General features: G+C 39.1%; 1 protein-coding gene across 1 annotated transcript; it reads left to right on the top strand.

Moving 5' to 3' along the window:
• The first annotated feature begins 3810 nt into the window (after positions 1-3810).
• On the top strand, positions 3811-11318 carry LOC137250474 (succinate--CoA ligase [ADP/GDP-forming] subunit alpha, mitochondrial-like). The gene is made up of 5 exons (XM_067783355.1): positions 3811-4155; positions 4551-4724; positions 4797-5027; positions 10008-10188; positions 10259-11318. The coding sequence occupies exons 2-4, from the start codon at positions 4587-4589 to the stop codon at positions 10014-10016; spliced, it is 378 nt and encodes a 125-aa protein (XP_067639456.1). The 5' UTR covers positions 3811-4155; positions 4551-4586; the 3' UTR covers positions 10017-10188; positions 10259-11318.
• The last annotated feature ends 936 nt before the right edge of the window (positions 11319-12254 follow it).

Here is a 12254-nt window from a genome sequence, read left to right as displayed (position 1 = left end):
GGTAAGTAATCCAGTGGACCACATGATCCAACGATTTTTGCAGGGAATATGAATTGATAATCAGGGGACAGCTGCGCCAGGAATACACCATACGTTTTGCCCATGCTTCGTTTTCACCATCTGGATTAAAAAAGTCATGAGCCTGGGCATTCGCGCAATTTTAGCGATGTAAATTTCATGGCGTCAGCGCCAATGCGGTGCCAGCTCAATGGTAGCTCATTGACGCAATGACTCCAAGCAAATTTTTGACGCTACTTAGTAGTGAGTGCGCAGTACATTTCACTTGCGCTATTGATTGAAACGACTTTTGTGTGTCAGGCACGAGTTTGGTGTTATTGGCGCTACTGGCAATGATGAACTGAGCTGACGACGGTAGCGCTGGTAGTTCAGCTTTTGAATCAGAGAAATAATTGATGACCCGTGTAAATTATGGCTTTGGCTATTATTGGTTGTGTATTTGAACCAAATAAATGCTGCGGACATAACAACCGGAGTCATTTTTGAGTTTTATATTTTAGATTTAATGCACAATTAATATGGGTGTGTTTGAGCAGCCAAATAATAACAGTAGTATTGCTAAATTGCTGCTTAGTTGATGGAATGTCGCTAATTTCCTAGCGATGATCAATAGATTGTCAATATTTCAACGAACGCGCGAAATTGCCACATCTCCTAACATTTTCCAAGATTTTCCATTGTTGATTTAACTTAAGCTGTTATGCCAATATTTTTCAGCCAGCTTATTTCAAATAGGTCGTTTTTTCAAAAGCAAAATAAATTACAGCAAAGATTACAGAGTTAAACAGCCTTGAAAAATCAGCTATGTTGGTTATACACAGAAATACAACAGAGGGTTGTGTCTCCGCTTTTCGCAAGCGTGGGATTCACCACCCGTGATTCACCACGTCTAAGTCTCAAAATCCAAGGTTAGGTACCGGCGGGTTTGTATGGGACTTAGGCTGTTATGGCAAAGTAAACACAAATCTTTACCGATAACTGTGTTATCGATTAATTTATCACATTCTCGCAATGCAATATTGCATTGTCATCGGAGTTATATATGTGTGCAAAATTTCAGCTCAATCGGACACCGGGAAGTGTATCAAATTTAACCTGTAAGATTCCATTACATACAACAGCCAAGTGAAGGTAAATAAAAGCTTATAAAAAACTGACGAAACTTTATCGTAACTTCAAAACACAAAAACAATTTCTATAATGAAAAAGCGATACCACTATTCCCCCAAAATTAGTGAGTTTGGCATTTTTTGTTTATGTTTTACATTTTATTTTTACAATAACACTTTTAACAATAAAAACAATGCAAATAACACGCGAAAATTATTTTGGTCTCTAATGGTTCACTTTTTTCACAAGAAAGTAGATTTTAATTGTGTTTTTATGCACCAACATTTCAAACTAAAAACTAAATTTTCATGTGTCAGAAAAAAATAAAAAAAAAACGGCCGAATGTCAAAAAAACCTATCGAAATACAAACTGGCTCGTTTGTTTTTAATGAACTAGATTGTATTTTTCTTGTATTTCGTTAGTTTTTTGAAATATAGTTTACACACTTACACCAGTACTGAAGCCGTATTAGGAGGGAGGGCGACAAAAAATTGAAGATAAAATACAAGAAAAAATACACGAAAATAAAGTAGTGTCATATAGCTATCATCACACCCTAAGCGGCCGAAGTGGCAGGATTAAGCTGGAGACATTGGTGCTTTAACGGTAACCGTATCGGTAACCTTTTAACAGCTGATTCGACCAACCTTATGAGAATCAATGCAATCGATTATTGGTGCAGCTAAAGCGCCAAATACACGACACGAACATTTCCGCGAACATTCCCGTTATGTCATGTTTCTGCGACCTTTTCTGTCGTGTATGGTGGTGTTTGCCAATTCGCGCAAATGTTCGCCAAAAATCAAAATATTTTAATTTTTGGCGAACATTTGCGCGAACTGTTCGTGCGTGTATGGCGAAATAGCTCATAATCGTAGTAATTTCTGAACGGAACAGACGTGCGCGGAAAAGTAAAATGGACAATAAAAAATTTCTGAGTGAATTTATTGAAATGTATAAATCTTTTCCATCATTGTGGCAAGTAAAAAGCAAAGATTATTGTAATAGAATTAAAAAGAATATTGATTATGCGACTTTAATCGAAAAATTAAAAGAAGTAGATCCTGATGCCACAAAGGATACAGTTATAAAAAAATAAGTAGTTTGCGGGCGTAATACCGGCGTGAATAAAAAAAAAGAGAGATAGTTTGAAGTCTGGTGCTGGTGCTGAGGATGAATATGTTCCTACTCTTTGGTGCTATGATTTGCTATGCTTTTTGAAAGATCAAGAAGAACCTTTGGCAGGCGTTACCACAATGCAGGATGAAAATACAATTTGTGACGTGAATTCCAGTTCTTTAGTAAGCTCACTTTGTCCAAGAACTGCTCGTTTTTTAAACCATTCTTTGCACTAAATTATTTTTTTGTGATCTTCTCTCTTTTTTTTACGCTTAATTGCCACAGTGAGCAATATTGCTGCAGCACAATTGTTGTCCGTATTCATCGCTGTCTGAAAGAGAACTAATGTTCGGCCAAAAGTTTGTATGGTGTATGGCCAAAGCTGCGAACAAGATTGCGGAATGTTCGCGGAAATGTTCGTGTCGTGTATTTGGCGCTTAAGGTCGTAACCGTATCGTAGCCAACCAATTGGGTTTTGGTTTACCGTTGTAACGATAAACAGCTGATTACGTTAGGGATACGACTACAGCGATACGACAAACGGCACCAATGACTCCAGCTTTATGCGGCAGTTAAGCGGTAATTACCCACCAACGTGTGCCGTACGTACGTACGATTGTCGTACGAAACACGTTTGACCGAACCCTCAAGCCCGTAGGAATCAATGTGTGCGTCTGTGTACATGTACATAACATATTTGTGTGTGTATTGTTTACAGCAACACACTGTTGCCATTGGCCAGTTGGCATGCATGCTTATGGAAACATCAACTTTTTCCAATTTAATTTTTGATCTTGTAAAAGCCTGGAATTAATATTAAGCAAATATAAATATTAATCTGCACTTTTACATAATTATTTCGAATTATTTTCACAATTTTTCAAACTTAAATTAGGTGTTTTTGCATAAAATTGCAAACGGTCAAAAATTAGCGCACAAAAGTTTACTAGGCAACTCTGCCTAGTGAGAGAGCGATCAGCTGACACGTTCTTACGGAAAAAATCAAAATTGTTTTGGTTTCTACGTTCCGAGCTACGTACGTACGGGCCTTGCACGTCGGTGAGTTTTCGCTTACATTGCACACTCATAAGATAGGTCGTGTCAGTTATGCGGCAGTTACTCTTATGAGTGTTTAGTGTAAACGAAAACTCACCGACGTGTAACGTCCGTACGTACGTAGCTCGGAACGTAGAAATCAAAAGAATTTAGATTTTTTCCATAAGAACGTGTCAGCTGATCGCTCTCTCTAGACAGAGTTGCCTAGTAAACTTTTGTGCGCTAATTTTTGACCGATTGCAGTTTTATGCGAACACACCTAATTAAAGTTTGAAAAATTGTGAAAATAATTCGAAATAATTATGTAAAAGTGCAGATTATAAATATGTGATCTATTTATATTTATTTAATATTAATTCCAGCCTTTTACAACATCAAAAATTAAATTGAAAAAAGTTGATGTTTCCTAAGCATGCATGCAAAATGGTCAATGGCAACAGTGCTTATCTGTAAACAATACACACACACATATGTTATGTACATGTACACAGACGCACACCCCTACAAGACGGAGGTAACCAGTTCACCCACACATTCAAAGCTTTTTTCGCTCTCCACTAACACATCGACGTTTCATGCTGTCATCGAAATGACAGTTCATTAATTATTCCGGAAAAATTGAAACGCAAAAAAAATATAAATTGTTTACAACGAAAAATATCTTGTGCTTTTAGTTGTGACATGTGACGGAAATTAAAAATTTTGTTGCAGAGAACACCTTTTTGCGTTGGCGACCTTCGCCCAAAATAACATTAAGTTAATTTGAGTTGTGACATGTGACGGAAATTAAGAATATTGCTGCAGAGACCATCTTTTTGCGTTGGCGGCCTTCGCCCAAAATAATATTAAGGGTAAAGTTTTACAAGACGGTACACCACCTAATTTAAAAATATCAAATAATAATAAAAACGGAGCTCGAAGCGCGCCTTTTGATTCCACGTTTGATAATTTTTGATAAAAATTGGGTGGTGCACCGTCTTTTAAATCGTTACCATATTAAGTTGTATAGAATCGACGGGATGGCCTACAAGGTTTTATGTCAACTAAATCGCTCCCGATATGGTCGGGCTAGTACCTTAATGGTTCCCGGAACGTACCCGATCTGCATCCGGCAAAGGACCACCAAAGTCCATAACGGGGAGTGTCCTTATCGCTACAACAACAACAACATTATTTACTTTCTGATTTTCATTCATACGTATGTGCATTTTTAAATAATAAAAAAAATGTTATATTATTCTAATAGATAGCATCTCCGCCGGGTTACGGTTCAGCTCAGAATATGCCTAATTCAAAGGAAATCTACAAAAACAAGGTACTTTACAAGCAACATGCTTTGGAATACGGTACCAAACTGGTTGGATGTATTTCCCTAAAAAAGGGTGGAACTACGCATCTTGGTTTGCCAGTATTTGCTTCGGTAATTTATATTGATTTGTAGTGATTTAAAATTGCAATAGTAGATAATGTAATGTGAATTAAAATTGAATAGGTAGCCGGAGCAAAAAAGGCAACTGATCGGCATGCAACTGTTATTTATGTGGTGCCACCGGGAGCTGCTGCTGCTATCCTAGAAGCATTAGAAGCAGAAATGTCTTTGATTTTTTGCATCACCAAAGTTGTGCCAAAACATGATAGGGTTCGCGTTAAGCACGCTCTCTTAAGGCAAAAAAAATCGCGTCTAGTCAGGCTCAATTGTTCAGAAATCATCGCACCAGAAAGGGTAAGTAAATTGGCTACCATATTAAATATATAAGCAACATGTATGAATTTTTTAGTGATAATTTGTCATGCTTTTGTTGATAATCAACTGAAGAATGCAAATACGACAGAGTTCGAAGTTCATGTGAAAACCAATTAATTTTTTTAATTAGCATTTGGAGAGAAAAATACATATGTATGTATGCATAGAACTGCTTAGAAGGGGAGGAAAAATGAATTATTATCAGTAGATTTGCAAGATTTTTGTCATTTCCCCTGCATCGCAGTTGTCATTACATTGCGTTAAGAGAGGACATCAACACCTTACTACCCACAGCCAGTTAAAATTATTGTAAATTTTGCTCTTTTCATCACTGTTTCAAAACGTGGAAAGTTATATATCGAGCATTCCATGGAGAATGGTGCATTTTAGCAGACTTTCGCATTGCCGGCATTATTAATATTCAATCCCTAGAAGGTTTAATGTAGTCATATCAATAGTTCCCGAGATGGTGGGGCTAGTACCACAATGGTGCTTGTTACCCGAACGTAGATAGATAGATCATTTATTGAGGATTGCACAGTGACTTGCACATCTCCTTCACAGCACCTCATCCTAGCCGACTTCCTTGATGAACCCCAGCAGTGTTCTTTGCTTGAGGGATTAAATGTGGGAATGCTCTGGCCATGGTGAGCCCATAAACTTAGCCCTACGTCTTGAAATTGCGCCGCAATCTAGAAGGATATGGTCCACCGTCTGCTGATCCATCACAAAATCGGTATGTGTTGTTCGATACTATACCCAGCTTTTGCATGTGACTGTTCAGTCTACAGTGTCTTGTAAGAATAGCCGTTGGGGTTCTTAGGTTATCTTTTTGAGAGGCCTATTAATGCCCTATATCGAGTTGTCCTGTAACGCCATAACAGTAACTTAGATTGACTCAGGCCTGGCATATTGCGCCAGTGTTCTTCCCTATTTCCCTTTCTTCTACTAATAGATGCCCCTGTGGGCCAACTGGCAGGAACGGCTCGGGATCGATGGGTCATGCATAATTGAAAAATATAAGTTCCAAATTTTGTTGCCTTAAGCTGGGAGCACTGGAGGATTGGAAACACGTCCTTTCCAACCTTCCTTTAATGAGTGGCTCCCAGACTCGTCCCTCTGTCACGCTAGTAAATATGCTGATCGGAATCACATGGCATTCCAACAGCATATTCAATAGAAATAAGTGATTATAACAATGAATTGTACTTAGTAGTTTAAGTTTTGGGCCTAAACAGCCGTAATAATAAATAAGTTAAATTAAAAAAATAAATACTCTTGTCAGTGTTTCACGTGCAAGGGATGGTTGCATCGGACAGGTTGCTCTGGGCTAGATTCCAAAATCCAGCGTCCTCGTAACTTTTATAAATCTTTTGTGGCTCTTGTTGTTCACGGCCTCATTACATTATGAGGAAATACGGCACCTGAGAACACAGCCGTTTGAAGCTAAAAAACACAAGCATGTCTTCAGTGAACTCCACAAACAGGCGTCGGACCTCTATGCCGGTGATTCCTGTACTCAAAGAACAAAACTAGCAGAGGAGGAACGCACTCTCCCTAGGGAAACGAGAGTAGTCACTCTAGCCCAACTTCGAGCTGGATAACGTAACAGGTTAAACTCTTACCTATCCACAATCAACCCCGACATACAAAACATTGTCCTGCTTGTAATGTGTCCCCACATGTCACCAACCATCTCTTTAACTGTATTGTGCAACCAACGCCTCTAACACTCCTCTCATTATGGCCCACCCCTGTTGAAACAGAAAGTTTCTTTGGACTTTAAGCTTTCGGAATGTATTAGTCTCCGATCAATGAAGCTAAACATGTCTTTGGATGTTGGAAATTGAAAATAAGTGTATCCAATCACGCCTCAACTTTGTTTAGTAAAGACGCTGTCGGAATGCATGAAGATTCCGATTAGCACAGCTCAACATATAATGGGAGGTTGAAAAGGACGTGTTTCCAATCCCCCTTGCTCCAACTTTTATTTGGCCTTATTTTCGTTAATTTTGTTACACATTATATAATTTTATTGTTATACTTATGCTGTCGGAATGCGAATGATTCCGATCAGCAACAGTAAATACGAGCTGGAAATACCGAATTCTAGCGAAATTAGTTGTTGGAACTGTCTGGAGTTACAGGTGGCGACCGATTTTCTTTTCCTTAGGGCCGGATGCATTGTATTTTGCTGCTACCATTATTACCATTCCCTTTTCGCGCTCCAGTATCGGTATATCATGTAAAAAAATAAAAGAAAAAAAAAACTATCTTATTGGAAGGGTTTTACAATGCTCCAATAAACTTTTTTTAAAGGTATTGAAGTTTTTACTACTTTTTATGTGATTAGGAAGTTCATTGAAATATTTCAGGCCCTTATATATATGACCGTCCTAAAAAGATTCTTTTCCGGCAAACGCAGCAAACCCATTTCTCAGTACTGGGGTCAGGAGAAGGACCCAGATTGGGGTCGATACCTTCCCGGAAGAGGAGAGTATGGCGCAGACCCGCTGCAAGGATCTGCTGGGGGGTTGACAATTTGTGGGAGAGACGCAACAAATTAAACATGGAGTCCGCCTGCTCATTGCCCTCCACTCCCCTGTGGCCTAGGACCCAGGCCAACAGTACTACGTTGTGTGCTCCTAATTGATTCAGCTTTTCTACGCACTGAAGGACAAGTGCTGACTTTATTTCGAACGCCGCAAGTGCCTTTAGTGGAACCTGACTGCCTGACTGAGTATGGCAATTGTTTCTTTGGGGTATCAGCGCTGAAGGTTCAGCTTAGCGCACTAACTTATGGCGAATACTTCCGCTCGAAAATGCTCGGATGTGCTTTTAGAGTTACTGATATTTTGGTTCTGGGTCCGAAAACTCTGGCTCCAATCCCCTCTGGCGTCTTCGAGCCATCTATGTACCTTCCGATCTTGAGCCTAGTAATACATTGCACCCGCCTATACCTATACAGCCGTACCAAGAGACGGAGCAGCCCATTACATATTGGCACAACCGGAGCACTGCTGGACATCCATCCCATATGAAAGCTATGCATTCAAAAGTGTTTGTACCAGTGGCTGGTGCACACCGAACTGGACCAATGTATGCTATATTGAGGCCTTCACAAATATCAAGCTATGTTTATGTAAATAATGTTACTGCTAATGTCAATTTGCACGGTTGAGCACATACAGTACCTACGTTTATACAAGGTGGAACACCACACTACCTACATGGCGATGTAGCCACCGATCAGGTTGTTGTAAGAGATTAATTAAAATATGTTATTCATAAACACTGATTCTTATATTTTTATTATCATTAAATTGTAGACTAGACTCATGACGGGTATTCTTACTGGACACTGCCTTCTGGCGTCACATGCCTTTAAATTAGGCTTGGTCAGTGATAGCAGATGTAGGAAGTGCGGGTTGGAGGAAGAAACGATCGATTTCATTCTGTGCTCGTGCCTTGCGCTTGCCGGGCTAAGACTCCAGCTGACAGATGTCAGATCTAGAAGCAGCAAGTGGCTTAAGTTCTAGGAAGCCGCTAACCCGCTGGAGCCATGAGAAGCGTGGGTGCACTTTGGGTGTCCCAAGGCAAGTTCCGTACCTGCTCCGAATAATTTGATAGATAGATAGATTAGATAGGGATCTGTTCTAGGTCCAACTCTTTGGAATGCGGTGTATGGCGGGGTGCTACAAAACCACCTTCCCGGAGGAAATTGTCGGCTATGCAGATGATATTGTCGTAGTAGCAGTGGCCAAGAAACTTGATCTGCTCCAAGCATTATGTAATGACGCCATGGGAAGAATAGAGGAATGGTTGGCGAACACGGGGCTGGAGATGGCTAGCAATAAGACAGAAGTGGTTCTGATGAGCTCAAAGCGGACTGTGGATGAGTTGGTCCTAACCATAGGAGATTTTCAAATAAATTGAAAGCCCTCCTTGAAATATCTAGGAGAAATCATTGACTCAAAACTAACTTTTAGGGAGCACTTCAGGGCGGTGGGGGACAAAGTTTCTAGAGTTAGTGGAACCCTAACGCGAATAATGCCCAACATCGGCGGCCCAAGCGAAGCTACCCGTCAGCGATTATCCAACGTAACCAGCTCTATAATATTATATGCAGCACCAGTATGGCACAGATCTAAAATGGTCCACCAAAAAGATATACTAGCAGCCTACCGCATTACTGCTATACGAATAGCATGTGCTGTTCCGACGACGCGATCCATGTTTTATCCAGGAAAATCCCAGTAGATCTACTCTCAGGTGAAATGGCCGATCTGTATGGCATTGGATTCAGCCGACCATCTGAAGATGCTAAGAAAACCGCAAGGTCACGAACAATAGTTAGGTGGCAAGAACGGCGGGAAGATTCGAGAAAAGAGCGCTGAACCTTCATGCTAGTCCGGAATATAGCGGAATGGTACGAGCGAAAACACGGCAAACTAAATTACCATCTCACACAGATATTGAGCGGGCACGGTGGCTTGAAGGAATATCTACATAAGCGTGGGATAGAGGAGGATCCTTTCTGTCCAAGCTGTCCGTCCGAATTGGAAGGCGCAGAACATGTAATATTTCACTGCCCTCGTTTTCACGGCGAAAGACTGTCTGTAAACAGAGTTTTTGGAGAGGAACCTTCCATTAGGAATTTAGTTCCACGAATTTGCGGGCAAATAGATTGTTGGATTGCTGTGAGCAAGATGGCCTTTATAGTAATGACGAAATTGATGATGCATGCCGAAAGGGAGCGTAGAGAAATGCGCATACGAAGTAGTGGCGACTAAATCGCCTTTGAAGTTACTTTACCAGGTCCTGATTCTAGTTATCTGAAATTTCTCGTGGGCCTTTGGAAAAGAGCTATGTGTGGAGCCCTATTTATGGAACACTTTTCGGCTTATATTAAAAACTTTTAATCTATTCTTACTGATATGAGTTTCTTTTTCATTCTAGGTAATTTGATTTTGACGATGTGAGGATAGAAATATCCCAAATATTCCAGCTGTGGCTGTAAGAACATACATTTGCTCAAATTAGAAGAAAACTGCACGGTTGAGCACATCCAGTATCTACGTTTATACAAGGAGGAACTCCACACTACTTTCACGGGGATGTAGCCACCGATCACGTTGTTGTAAGAGCTTATTTTAAATATGTTATTCATAAACACTGATTCTAATATTTTGTTTTGGTTTTTACTTTAGAGTCAACCTGTTATATAAGCGATGTCAGCTATGCCTGTAACTTAAGCGCCTTCAGATGTAATAGTTACCGCGGACGCGGTCACAGGAGTAGTTCACTACGTGGGGATTACACTAATCAAGGACTTTCAATATCGGAAGGATTTCCAGCACTATAACACACCAACAATATGTGCAATCACCCGAATAAATTGTACAACAAACGTTAACACCATATCATCAGCCAGCAACAACAACAACAAACGCAGCAAGTTGAAACTTCTAAACAATTAATGACTAGTGAACCACCAACATATCCGCAATATGCGCAAACATCAACACCAACATGTGTCGCCTACTTTGCAACACGGTGAAGATGGCCAAGGCCATTCTGATTCTAATACTGATAAAGGCGAACCATTGGCAAATTTAAAAACTCAAACAGACCACGAAAAATGTTGATGATGGTATTAATTCTAGTACGGATAGTAAAGAATTTAAACCTAGGAAAAAAGCTAAACTTGATAAAAACTTAACCGAAGATGACAATGTTTCTAATTCTAATACTAAGGAAGATGAACCTTTGATAAATATGAAGCTTAAAACAGAGTTATCAAAAAATGACGATGATGATAATGATGTTGATGCAAAGTCCAATGTTGAAAATGATGAAAATTATGAAACAGAATCTGAAAATAGTATGAGTGTGGATTATAACCTGAAGCAAAACTGTCATATCCTGTACGGCCAGAATTAGATGTTAAGAAAAGAGCCTACATAAAGAGGCTCAGTATATTTATGGAAAATTTATCATGAGACAATGCCCAATGTATGTATTTCAATTAAATTCAGCACATTGTTGGAAAAAGCATCTAAACTTTATGCATCGTGTAGAGAAACCAGAACATTTACAATTTAAATATAACGAACGTGGTGCAAAATGTAAATTTTGTGTTATTCAAGCAGCTACACCAAGCTTCAACAAATTATTGGACCATGAGATTTCTCATATGCCTAATAGTCATTATTTAAAATGTAAATTATGCGATTGGAAGACGAAAATACATTCAAGTATGAATTTTTATTTACGTGTACAACACGCTGAAACAATTGATGTAACAACGAAAAGTTTAGAATTGAATGTTTGTCCATATTGTAATCACAATGGTATTTACGCAAACACTTAATACATCTTTTCTATTTTTAGAATGTGGTGAATAATTTAGAACAAATACAAGTTTACGTGTACACCACAAGATTTGAACGGAAATATCTTGAGGGTATGGTTACACCTATGTGGCATCTACAAGATATTTATAATTACTAGTATGGAATGAATCCGGATATGGAAGAAAACGGAGGTGACGAATCACCATGCTTCTTTGGATTCTGGTGATACTCCTGACATGCTTCCTAATTTCCCTACGTCTGATGTTACTATACCTACCAAACTAATATGACTGCAAACTGATGAGCAACACTACCAGCGCAGGAAAAATAAGAACTTCAAAACAAGGTTTCGGAAAGGGCACGACTATGAATAGACGTTAATGTATTTATATAGTTTATAAATATAAAAATTCACATATGTAAAGTTCGCTAGAGTAATAAGGCAATAATTTAAATTCTAAAAAAACATTGTATATATGAATAATTTATAATTAAATATTATCTGAACATAAAGGACGCGTTTCATTCATAGAAAAAGCGATTTGACAGAAGGTAACCGATACGGGTAACCGATAGACCAGTTACCCGTATTGTTGTTGTTGCATATGTTTTGGTTAGCGATAACGAAAACATAACTGATGAAGTAACTTAAAAATGTAAATAACATCGAGCGAGAAGGAATGTCGAAAACACAATAGGTAAGAGCGAGAAAGAGAGTCACACGTACACTATTTTGAGAGAGCACATGCGTTACCTTTTTCACGACAGCAATGTAAAAGTCATTAAGACGATAATTGGTGAACAAGTTATTGATGACGATTAAGTAATCGATTAGGGAACGGGTACCTGT

This window comes from Eurosta solidaginis, chromosome 4, assembly GCF_040869045.1.
Source record: "Eurosta solidaginis isolate ZX-2024a chromosome 4, ASM4086904v1, whole genome shotgun sequence".
Taxonomy (NCBI): Eukaryota; Metazoa; Arthropoda; class Insecta; order Diptera; family Tephritidae; genus Eurosta; species Eurosta solidaginis.
Note: the sequence above shows the minus strand (reverse complement) of the source record. Positions and strands in the feature narration are given on the sequence as shown.

Coding starts and splice junctions, on each gene's coding strand:
- LOC137250474 (XM_067783355.1), top strand. CDS start 4,587: ATGCCTAATTCAAAGGAAATCTACAAAAACAAGGTACTTTACAAGCAA. Junction 4,725..4,796: donor GTTTGCCAGTATTTGCTTCG/GTAATTTATATT, acceptor AAAATTGAATAG/GTAGCCGGAGCAAAAAAGGC.